At 39.8% G+C, this 13,053-nt stretch overlaps 1 protein-coding gene across 1 annotated transcript in view; it reads left to right on the forward strand.

Annotated features, from left to right (window-relative positions):
- Window positions 1–10,269: 10,269 nt before the first annotated feature.
- snx7 (sorting nexin 7) overlaps window positions 10,270–13,053 on the forward strand; it is a 49,780-nt gene continuing 46,996 nt past the window's right edge. Inside the window, exon 1 of the mRNA XM_079360796.1 lies at window positions 10,270–10,462. Within this exon, the coding sequence (XP_079216922.1) occupies window positions 10,379–10,462 (84 nt within the window). The 5' untranslated portion in view covers window positions 10,270–10,378. The remainder of the gene's footprint in view (window positions 10,463–13,053) is intronic.

Consider the following 13,053-nt stretch of genomic DNA (forward strand, 5'->3'; position numbering starts at 1 on the left):
GATTGTTCTAGATATAAAGACCCCCCCAAAAATAGATTTGTGTATCCTCATCTATTCCAAGTATTGAAAGTGTCCCAGCAGGAACTAAATATTGTTAGATTTGGGCCTATCAGTAGGCTACATTATATCAGATATGTTCAAAATGATTGTGTAGGCTACATAATGAAGGGTGACTCTTAAATGTCAGTTGAATCAATTTGGTGAGACCTCTGTGACCTTCTAACCCTTGCCCTTCATTTTCCCATCTTAACGTCAGCAATCTTAACAGCTAAAATATGTTTGTACAACTGATGTGTACAATTTAGTTCACAATGTACAATTAGCCACCAAGAAAACAAACAAGAAAAGTGAACATTAGACTACCAGGTATCTTCTGCCCAACCTAAAATAACCAGAAATGTAAACATGCACAAGAATTGGAAAAATAGAGAAAAAAACACATGAGAGCAAAAGAGGGTCCTGACCTTCTGCACAGAGCTGTGTGAGAGTGACTCACAGGCTTTATTCAGACTGCCGACCAAATCTGATATTTCCCCAAATCTTACCAGAATCCGATATAACTGACTGACTATCCACATTACAAATCGCAAGTGACCAAATCCGATCTGTTTGTTCATATTGACCGGGTCTAATCCACATTGGTTTCTATGGTAACAGGTAATGCCCAGCAAAAACAACAGCAAAATTGATGAGAGAGAAGTGTGATCATTTCTGATGCAAACAATGTTATGGTCTGTCCACTTGCTTAACTACGTTTGTTTTGATTCTTGCCGTTTTCTTTCACCGACTGAAGTTAACTTCCTGCCCGCCGGATCTACGTCATTTAAATGTCTCTTCTGTGTCACTTGCAACGCGACACCATTGACAATGACAACAGTGACCAAGACGTTCAGATTGAGTCAGATCTGAAGGAATCAGATTTGAAATCAAATCCTCAAGTGGTTTTAATCAGATTTGGAAACATCAGATCTCATGTGGCTTTGTGTGTTCAGACTGGCAAAAAAAATCAAACCACATACAATCTGGGTGAGCTAAAATTTGGATTTGGAGGTGCAATGTGAACAAGGCCAACGAACAAGAGTTTCAACAAACTGGATCCTCCAAATTCTCCACCTACTCTCTGAGTGTAGATTGCTCTCAGGTGCGCAAGGCAGAAGGAGGAGGGAGACCAGAGGAGCAGAGAGCGAGAGTAACTGTTGGCATTTTAACAAAAAGTGCAGAATTTTGTTTTGCAATCTGTCTTCAGAACACGGTGTTATTAAAATAGCCTAATTGAAATGTGGCTTAATTATTGGAAATATTGGAAGAACGTTATTTTGAGAAACTGGTTTCCCGGAAGTCTTTTTTTTTTACACACTGCTGAACTAACTAACTGTTATCCTTCCCTGATTCGGGCTTGTTCTGATCAGTAAGTTACCATGGTTACTGAGCTAATACTCATATAAGCCACTGTGATAGAACGGCTCACTGAAATGAGTGAGACTTAAAGAAGTAAGCCATGCTTAACCCTTTATCGACCTAACTGGAACACCCCTCAGGACGGTACCTGTCAGTGAGGCAAATTAATCTAAAAAAAGGAAGTACACATAAAAACAGTGGCAGTTAAAAAAATCAAGCAATGGTCACACACAAGTAAACCCTCGAGAAAAAAAAGGAGGCTGGAACAAGGCGACGCCAGGAAACACAACAAACTAGCAACGTGAGGGAGGACACATGGCGTAAATACACAGACAATCAGAGGATACATGTGAGTCCAATCAGGGAAGGGAACACGAGCGGGATCTAGAGGACAGAAGCAAAGATAAGTACATGATAAAACAGGAAACTCTAAAACATCATCTGTAAATATAATCTCTAATATGTTCTTTTTTATCTATTATCTTCTCTATTATCAATAATATTGTTATGAATAAGTTGAACTAGCAGAAGCCCCTGCATGGGTTAAAATAGCCTTTAAATAAGCATAATGATAGTGTGATGATATGCTTTATTTTCACTGTAGTGTTTTACGTATGAGGATCTGAAAAAACACTATGTTTCTAAAATTAATAAAAACAACAACATTAAACTGTTATTTTATCAAAGCCTTGAAATTGATTTTGTGGCCATATTTCTGAGAACTTAAAACATGAACGATCCCATAAATGTTTAAAACACTGTGCCTGTTCTTAGCCTACGTATATTCCTCTTTGTCATTTAAAGAAAACAAAACCTTGTGGTTGGAAAAGTCAAAACAAAGCACTTCATCAACATGACAGGATCAACAACATGCCTGCCATTTAAGCATCACAACTGTCCAGCAAACAGAAACATCCTCCGCTCCTGTCATGAAAAAGTGCCTTATCAGGCGATTCAGAGCACAACTGTGTGTGTTGTTTTTTATGATATTCATGTAATCATTGGTACAGTACTTGTGCACTGAAATTTATGCCAAATGGGACACTGCTGAGTTTCATGTTGTATGAAAAATTGCAATCTCCATCAGAATAAACATTGGTCCAAACAATGTGCACCTGCTGAAAATGAAAACAGACCTCTCTCCATTTTGGCAGATACATTTAGGGCTTATTCTACTGGGCTATGTCTGAATAATACACTATTTACCACTGCATTATCATTATGCGGCCATGTAAGCGGAGGATGAAAAACAATGGGGTAGTTAGGGGGGAAAAAAACATTAATACAAATATGAAACAATGTGTGAGGAGAAAAAAAAAGCAGTACCCTTCAACAGAAAAGCCCCTCTGGCCTGCATGGGGTCCTAATTAGAAGGCAGAGCTTTTTGACGGTAAATTGATTTTTAATTGTTCTGTCCCTGCATTCATCCAGGTGGCCAAGTTCTCCCATTTAATCTCTCTCTCTCTCTCTCTCTCTCTCTCTCTCTCTCTCTCTCTCTCTCTCTCTCTCTCTCTCTCTCTCTGCCTGTCTCTCTCTCTCCCTCTCTTTAAGTGGAACATGTTTGGAGCTGCCTGCCACCGTTAGCAGCAATTTCCGGAACAAGAGCAATTCATTCAGCATTAGACAGAGAGGATAGAGGGGGAGGAAGGGAAAACATTGGAAACTGACAAACACAAGAGTTGTGCCATAATTGTGAGTAATGCTTTTCTACTTTAGTCATTTTGGATGTGGTACAGGGCAAACAGTCACAGTGGATGTTTTCCATTTGCTTTGATTTCTTCTCCTTCTGTCTTAGCAAGAAGCCACTCAGGCCCGTGCAGGCTAATGGCCATGACAGTGTGTAAAAGCAGTTTGACAGCAGTGATCTACGTAAGCCATTGTTGAAGGAGGCCTGGGGATTGGCTGATCTGATTATTATGCTGCTGGTGGCTGTGCATGGATCCTGATACTATGGCGGTTATCTGCTGAGTGGAGAACATGCGGAGTCTGTTTTTACAGGCTTACACCATTACATCCCTTTGTCAATACTGGTCTTTTATTAAGATTAGCGAAGGCTCCATTCTACCTCTCACATAATGAGTTTCATCTCTCATATTGACAGAAAATCAATATATTTATTGCAGTAGTAATACATGTCAGATCAAACCATTTTTGTTGATTTGCTTGTTGAGGATTATCTTCCAAACTTATAATAAAACTAGCTCACCCAGAGGCCTTATCAGTGATGATTCTAAAGTCTGTTGGGGCCCTAGTCAAAAATCCTTTGGGGGCCCCTCCAACAAGCGTTCATCACCATCATGTCTGCCAGTGTCCTGACGATTACTCAATGGATAATTCCTAATTCAATTTGATTTGTTGACTTTCACTGACAAACCTTGGTTTTCACAACAATAACTCGAAGCCGGGCAACAAGAGTGAATGCTGTTAGATGGGGAGGCCTTAGGGAGATTTCCTACTGTCATTACTGTCATTGCAAGGTTTGCAAATTTTGGGGCACTGCTTTGGTTTAAAATGTCAGCCATCAAGGGGCCCCCTACTGGCCTCATTGGGCCCCAAGCAGTTGCCTGCATGGCCTGTTGACAAGCAGCATCTCTGGGCCTGATCACCTCGATTGGGTCGCACAGGTGAGGGTGTTTGATGATAAGTCCAGGAACACCCCAAGACCCTGTGGCACGTTACTGATGTTGCACCACCAGGTGTATTTAGCTGGAGCTGCCCAAATCTGTATGCTACGTGATAGTTATAATACTACATTATGTCTTAACAACACTTATGTAAAAAGTATGTTGAGGGAGTCAAAAATACATATAAAGGAGTAAAAGGCACATTTGCCAGTGACATGCAAACATTTCAAATGTCTATATGAAATTTAGAGCTTCACTACTGTACCAGAATTAGGATACAGAATGTTACTTTGTGGTGCAGTTCAGTTTGTCTCGGTACAGCACGCACTTTGTGGCATTTCCATAGAGTGAAGATCCGAAATTACCGACCCATACCGTCCTACTTTTTGCTAATCTTCTGTGGGGAGTGTATCGATCCGACCCTAAAAGGCAAAGCTAAACACTGCAGTCCAGTGACTGCTTGGTCAAAAGGATCATGCCTCCTCACGCGATAGCAGCAAACACTACCCCGCCGTTAGATACACAGTTGTTTGTTTTTCGGCTGTATTTGTCCTCGCGGCACACAGCCTTCTCTGAAACAGAGCTTGATTGTGTTTTGTAATAAAGAGCCACATGCCAATGACAAAGTAGATGAATTGCTATATGTCCTCCATTGTTGGTTCCTGTTATCTGTGTCGCGTTTTTCTTCTGTCAAATTTATTTGCGGGGTAGACTGACTCGTGCTGCTATTATGTCACGCTCTTGCTTAGCTGACACGGCTATTGGCACCCGGCCTCCAGCCGCCTCCCAAAAATGGCACGGTTGGCTGTGGAAACACAAAACAGGATCAGGTTTAACCGAACCAAACCGTACCAAACTGTACTGATCCATACTGAACTGCCCAGTGGAAACAAGGCTCAAGAGACCCTCATTGTCTCTGATTGCAAAAACACAAGCAATTTGTGTCAAGATTCAGAAAATGCATTTTTTTTTTAATACTGAATCAACATTTGAAATCCCTGAACACTGTCTAATGAGCTAATGAGCCAACAGGTTTTTGCACCTTCTGGGCTGCAGGGCAGCAACGACCAGGCTGCACCAAAAAAAAAACCTCCTCACTTTTCACACTCCCATGTGAAGGCCAGAGCACTGACCGATGTGACGTTTGATTTCCACACCTTCTCAGAGGAAGCACACAGCATCACAGTGCACCCAGACAAAACTTGGCCACTCGTACAGCAGCATGCTCTCATCATCGTCACCTTCATAGGCAAGAAACCTAGACGTCTCTCTTCCAGTCTAACACTCATAACTCTCTAAAAACACACGGTACCCCTCCTCCACCCCTCCATTCTCCTTGCTTTCACTGTGGGAAAAAAAAAACAGCCACACTGAGTCTTGGAGGAGGTGAAGCTTTATTTTTAAAAATCAATCAGACAGACAAACTGGTATGAAATGGCAGGGAGATAATGCAATGGTGTGGTGTGGTGACCTTTAAACACAGTCTGCCGCTACATCCCAACCACAGTAAAACCCTGACCTTTGTAGAACCATTACAGAGGCCTCTAATCTGAAAGGTGGGGGACGGGGAGATACCAACACACACACACGCACACACACAAACATGCAAATGCACATATCTAATTTGCACAGCCACACACAACATGCAAGTATGTATTGCGTCTGCTTCATCCATATGTACTAATAAAAGACACGCATACACACCCTACCCATGTATGAATACATTTACATGTTCACTCACATGTGCATGCATGAGACAAAAAAAATACACATAAGGTAGACCAATGCAATTAAACGAACAACACACACACACACACACACACACACACACACACAAACACACACAGAGATTCAGGAGTCTTCCTGTTGGCTGAAAAGGCCAGATGTGATAATGGCTTCCTGTATATTAATGCTTCTGGCTGGAACGCCTCTCTCTGCTCCTCAGTATTCTGCTCAGGCAGCGCTCACATCGTTTTGAATTGCAAAATGCCAAAAGTGGATCGACACATCGTTTGTAACGCCATTGGCACTGTGCATTTAGAGAAAATACACAAAAAATATCCTGTGGAGTGTTTGAATAGATAATTATGTGCGGTGCTGCGTGTGTGCATATGTAAGTGTGGAGTGCATTCTGAACAATCCAGCCCAAGCAAGTGGAAGACACAGTAATTGTTACTGTAGAGTAGAGAAAGGATCAATAAGTATTGATTATCCTGTGTCCATTAGGAATAATTGGTGATGTTTGAGCGAGCGACGTGATGACACATCGACACAAGTGAGCTGGGAGTAAAACATCATTGATTCCAGGGAAAAAGGACAATTTGACAGTCTGTTTAGTTGATGCGTCACGACTTGATCATAAACAGCTATGCCTCATTGGGGTCAGTCCATACAAGTGGAGGCTCACTAAGAATCAAATAAGCAAGGATTTTTTTCTTCCAGTCCTTTTTTCATGAGGATATTTTTGTTTTCTATCGACTCCATATTTCTAGAAATGTAAGATTTAAATGACAGAAACTTGAGCAAGTTATCTTTATTTAGTGTTTCTAACTGAATCTTCCTTAATGAAAAACAGTGCTATTAATAGGTACACTCGATGTCTGATGCATTGAAAATATAAAGGACACTTCACCATCAACACTTCTTTGGTGGGTGCAAAATACCTTCTTTAACTTCATTCTGCAACGTATGGAAGTGCTCTCTAGCATGTGAACACCAACAAAACTGTCCAAATATAGTGTAACCGGTCAGCCAGCCACAACATCACATCTCTCTTCTAGCTAGAAAGTAAGACTGTTTGTCAAAATCACAATATGGTTCAAATAAAAGACTGACTGACTTTGATTAGTGATGATTCTTAACATCTCCAATGACCCCTGTTATTTGTGCTGGCGGCTAGGCTGTGGTTACAACACCCTGTTTTCACTGCTAAAATGTATTTGTCAGTTGGGGTATCTGCAAGCTCGAGTAACACTGTGAGGCCTTGACATGAATGGAAAACTTTATGAGCACTCACCCTACTCAGATAGGCATGGTAGTTCAGATCATGTACTAAACCGTGCCAATAAAGACCCAATGATACCTATTATTATTTATTATTCATTTAATAGGATAAGCCCCCTTGAAATGCACCATCTCCTTTTTTAAGGTGGGTTTAAAATTACAACTGAAATAGCCATTCTTCCTCAGAAGCTGCATTTGTATCTTCTTTCAATCCATGACCTTTAGAATATCTGTTTATCCTTTTTTGTTATGCACCCTTGTTATTCATTTAAAGATATGATATTAAGATACACTACTATCTAGGAGTTGAAGTGCATGCATGACACTATTTCGTTCTCATTTTCCCAGTAAGAGTAGGCTACTTTATGTTTACCTCTTTTCACACTAATTGTTTCACACTGGATATTACATAAACGTGCATAAATAATCTATAATGTAAATTGCAAGAATAATATATGTAGATGGTAAATAATGAATGCCATATGTTGTGCATTCATTCATGAGTAGATGCAAAACTTTGGACTTCATTTTGTGTTTTTATGTAGACATAGCAGGTTTATATAGCTTCCCAATTTTGTATTAGCATGTGCATATAGCAGTTGAAATGGGTTTACATATGCTGGTATGTCATTTAAAAGATAAATAAACATCATTCATATTGTGCACCTTTTTTCCCCTACTCAATATGATTGTTTTTTTTTTCATTATTATTAATCTAAAGGTTGGGATTAGAGACAATGTCAGTATATTGATCGTATGTTGCAGAGTCCTCAAAGTGTGACTATGTAGCAGCATGAAATAAAACTGCATTAAAAGGCTCAACAAGCAGATACAAAAAAAAAAAAAAAAAAAACTTTTCAAGGGACCCTTTCTTGTGAGGTGAAAACATGAAGCTGGGAAGAATCTCTATCTCTCTCTTTAGTCTAGAAAAGCTATTTCCTTTTGTAAGAATATTTACGAATTTTAAAGAAATAAAAAAGTATTTCCAGAGGCAGTGTTCGCCTTGTGTGAGGGAATTTTGAATATGCGAGGCTGCAGCTATGGTGATGAGCACAGAGAGGGAAGCTCAGCCTGAGATCAATGTCCACGATGCATGTCACAGGGGCAGACTGAAGTGTGACGCACTGCACTGCTTGTGCAACAGTGACATCTTTTGGTTTGTTCTCTGCTGGTGAAGCTCAGACTGTCTGGCAGCGCTGCCTGCCGGCCAGCTCCACTACAGTAAGTAAAGATTATGATCACATTATGCAAATGACTGTTCCATCTGTACACAGCTCCCTCGTGTTAGCCTGCACTCCCTCTTTGTGTTCTGACAGTTATTTAGGTCCTCGAGGCGACAGTGAGTTTGACTGTGCAGCCATGTGTTGACAAGGCTGAAAGTGATAGGGAGTCTTGCTCTGACAAATACGCTTGAATATATTAGTTTGTTCCAGGTGCAGTGTGCTGGCTGAGCATGAAATGAGCTTTCAGAGGTGAGCTGAAGCAGGCAGCAAATAAAAGCCTGGTCTTGGAAATGTTCCCAGGGTGAGCCCTGTTGTAGTTTTTTCTGAACATTTGGATTTCTCTGATTAACTTTTTGATACATGACATAAATATTCACACAGATTTTTTTACAACTTTTAGGAAGAGGATATTAAGTATTGAATGACCAGAATGATACAAATACATGTCCTTGAGAAAAAAATGGTTGTCATTGTTGCTGCCTTGAGTGGTCATACTGTCGGAAGAACTGTAGCTCTAAGAGAAATTATATTCATTCAAGACAACGCTGCGATATAGAGCCAAGCTATCACTTAGCCAGGCTAAGACAATAGATTAATTTAAGATGAATTTAGGGCTGAAAATGTTGTCTGGCATGTAAGGAATAACAATACAAATGCATTATTTTCTTTCTTTCTTTCTTTTTGTACTTTTAATATATTTTATTTTTTACTTAATTTTTTTTTGCCTAAATACAGATATATCTTCATCATGCAATTGTGTTCTTTCCTATACTTCCTTTGTACTCATTTTTCTTTTAACAAAGAAAAGCCAAAACAGAATTCAACTTTGATAGTCCTAACAAGAGTTTCCAAATAAAAAGTCTAACTCTAAAATGTGTTTTCTTTGAATACAAACAGATCTTAAACCGGAGTCTCACGTCATGTCCCTTTATGCGTTTGTATTTGAACAATGTGTGCAAATTATGCAGGCTAGAAAACATTGTTGTTTAGGAGTGTATAGGCCTACACTTCTTTTTCACAAGTTTCATAAGATTGTATCTGATTCATATTTGGAACAACCTTTCAAATGTACTACATGGGACTTTTCCTGCATTAATAAAGGTTAAATAAAAAATAAAGAATTGTGCTTTAAAAGTCATTCTTCAGCAGGACAAGCAGTTCAAAGTCTACTTTTCCATCAGAGAAAAAAAATGTGGTTGAACTACATTCTTCAATGTACTCTTTTTTTCTTTTACAATATGTTGACACAGTTTCATTGGTCTCTTCTTCATCGCTTTGTCTGATGAGGGAGATGTCGCCGTAGAACATCTGCACCATTGTGTCTGGTTTGGCTCGGCTCTTGAGGATAAAGAAGTGAATGACTAGACCAGCTCTGTTCCGTTTCAGTGAAAATTGAAGGGAGTGATTTTCCCCCTGACTCTTCCGCATCTGCGCGCTAACGAAAATCAATAGTGTCAAGAGTAAAAATCTGCAGCACTCTACCGGAAGTGTATTATGGTTTAACGAAAATAAAAGCCATTTTTATTTAAAGAGTCAGCCAAAGATGTAATTTCCAGCCAAATTTCCCAACGATAATGTAATATATAAATTTAGAAATATACTTTGTTCAAATATTTCGCAGTATTTAATAGAGGAAAGTCTTACACATTCATGAAACTGATATTTCAGATCCCAATTCTTACAATGAACAGTTGAATTGAGTTGGCATAGTGTAGCCTATGTTGTGCTTATTAACTTACTTCGTCCCTTTTCTGATTTTTATGTGTGCGACATTTAGACAAATTAATTGAGTAGAAACAATTAATTTTCTAAATCCAGATGAAATTTTGTAAAAAGTTCAATTGTGCTAGCTATGACAAATAAATGTTACAGTGTTGCGCATTTTCACGCCATGCTTCATTACTTTAAACACTGTTAAATAAGATATAAAATATTTAGCACTGCCACAAATGATGCTTTAAATCCAAGCAAATGAGAGTGAGACGTAAGATAAAGCATGGCTTTTATTTTGAAAGCATTCAGGAAGTGCCCTTCTGTCTCGCGCTTGGCACCTTCCTGGTGCTCAGAAGTTGTGGTGGAAGTTTACTTCAGTCTCATGAACTGAGTTCATTTATAAAGTGGGACATAGAGATGAGTGGACAGTCGGTCCCCGCGGACTTCTCAGGACACATGTTGGACCTGGACGAGGACGAAGACCTGGAGGTCTTCAGCAAGGTAAACTGAAGTCCTTCCTGTCAACACATCTAAAAGCTTTGGGCTCTCAGCCCTAAACTACTGTTGCCTTTCTTACGACGTGGTTTTACGACAGGTACGAACATTGTCGTTTAAACTCTCAATTGCAGGAGAAAAATGATGTATCAGAGTTTCCTATAAAGTCTGTACAGACTCGTGTCAGACTGTCACCATGAGGGAGGGAAACCAAATGTCCTGGATCAGCTGATGGGTTGACCTTAGGACCCGATTGTCCATGTGTGCTCTAAGGTTTGTTTTACTGGAAAACTGACGCGAAACTCCACCTACAGGACGCAGAGCCTTTTCTGCATTTCATTTAATTGAATTATGACTGTTTTAAAAGGTGCATTTTTTTCTTCTTCTAATGCATCTGGAAAGTCACTCGTGGTAGCTTTAAAGTGAAAATAATGCCCCCGAGTAGTCTGGTAAGATACAAACAGATAATCAAACAGAGGGTAAAAACAGGTATCCTAACAAAATGTATAATTTCAACATAGTCTTAAGCATTTTATTTATGAAATCACACACTACATAATGTAGCGTACTGTGACATAATCTCATGACACAATATGATAGTTTAGAAAAAAATGAAACCTATTACTATAGTAAAACATGTCACAAAAGTGTGTCTATTGTACACTGGCATTACAAAATGTATTAGATCACGACGAAAATACATTTACAGCAGGGTGTTAAAATCATCCCAATCTTCCTTTTTTTCAGTATTCCATTAGTTGGCTGCTGCATTTAGTGGTTCTGTTGTGTCTTTCCACTGGATGTGATTGCTTGATTGTTTTCAGAGTAAACGATGCACCACGCTCTCCTATTGGTCACGCCCACATCTATAAAGATGGAAGTTGCAAACGCATTTTGTAAATGCGATATCGTAGAGCGCAATGCAAAGTGTTCACCTGAAGATGTTAAAATGTAAAGTTGTTTTTTTAGCAGGAGGGCGACTCCTTGCTTCCAGAGGTTGATGGTCGGTCCCGACTGTGTCTGAGGTCATGTTTGTGTTGAGTTCAGCCTTTTGACTGGACACAGCACTCACCAGGAGATGCCCTTCTTTCTTTTATTTCCCTCCTGCACTCTTCATTTAGTGTAAAAACTCAAGGTCACTTTACAGAAGAATAAAACAACACAATTAAACACTAACACAATCAACTTCAAGTTAGCTACTAACGTGAAATGGGGAAGCAATAGCTCAGTCTGTAGGGACTAGGGTAGGCTCTACAACCACCTCTGCTCTACAGCGGCTGATGCTCACCATATTACTGACAGGGTCCCAAATTAACTTTTTCATTCACTGGTCAAGGTGGCAGGTAGATGAAACATACAGGCCAAACATGTTGTAATGGCTGAAATAACAAATAGTGTTTTTGTATCACCTTCACATCTGTTACAGTACATTTAATTGAGAAAGCATTTTGTTCTGTTGAACCAATACAGATTCAATCCTTTTATCAGATCAGGAAATTGAGAAATTTAAAATACCGTAAATTCCGTACTATTGAGCGCACCTGGATATAAGCCGCACCGGCTAAAAATAAGTAAATAAATGTATTTGTACATATATAAGCCGCACTTGATTATAAGCCGCAGGTGTCCACGCTATAACAAGAGCTATTTACACAGACGTAGGCTACCGGTAACATCCGCAAATACTGTAGCGTCCGTACGGACGTTAAACGACGACGAGAGCGTTCAAATAATAACTTTTAATAACCCGATCACTGTCGGCCGTGACCACGCCGTTTACAGCGGAGAACAAAACCATAACTTGCCGTAACAATCCAACTCTCTCCCCAGCGTTCTCTCATACAGCCACTCAACACGTTCTCGCTGGTGCATTCACTGACTCTCCACATAATCGGAATTATGAACACATTATCAACTACTGACTTTACAACATGAACCGTTACAATACGAAGCCTAGCCGACGGTGTCTGTAACACGGCTGATGAAAAAGATGACCGTAATATATTTCACAAGAAAAAGTCCATCCATTCACTGCCTCAGAATGACTTCATTACTCACTTCCTCAGTCTCTGTTGTCGCTGTCAGTGTCATCTTAACGTGCAGCAGCTCTGTTAGCTTCTTTGACAGCCAGGTCGATCGCCTTTAACTTGAAAGCTGCATCATATGTATTTCTCCGTGTGTTTTCCATCATGAGGGTGCGTGCATGAAGCGCAAAATGACTGATATTAAGATCCGACGTGACGAAGTCAAATGTTTTTGCGGCAGAAGCTCATTGTCCCCCATAAAAAATCCATGCATTAGCCGCACCGGACTAGAAGCCGCAGTGCTCGAAGTGTGAGAAAAAAGTAGCGGCTTATAGTCCGGAATTTACGGTATATATTTGTCTGCTTTTATTTATTAAATAGGTAGTTCCCAGAGCCCCCTGCTCTCTGATCCCTCCTGCTTTAACATTACAGACTTTTTACAACTAAAATCCATCAGAGAATAATAAATTATTATTCCACGAAACAAGTTGATTAACTTTGACAACATTAGACTCTTCATATAATCAGCCTGCTCATTATTAGACAGAGAGACTACAGAGACTGTGAGAGGAC

The sequence above is a fragment of the Symphodus melops genome (genome assembly GCF_947650265.1).
Source record: "Symphodus melops genome assembly, chromosome: 14".
Taxonomy (NCBI): Eukaryota; Metazoa; Chordata; class Actinopteri; order Labriformes; family Labridae; genus Symphodus; species Symphodus melops.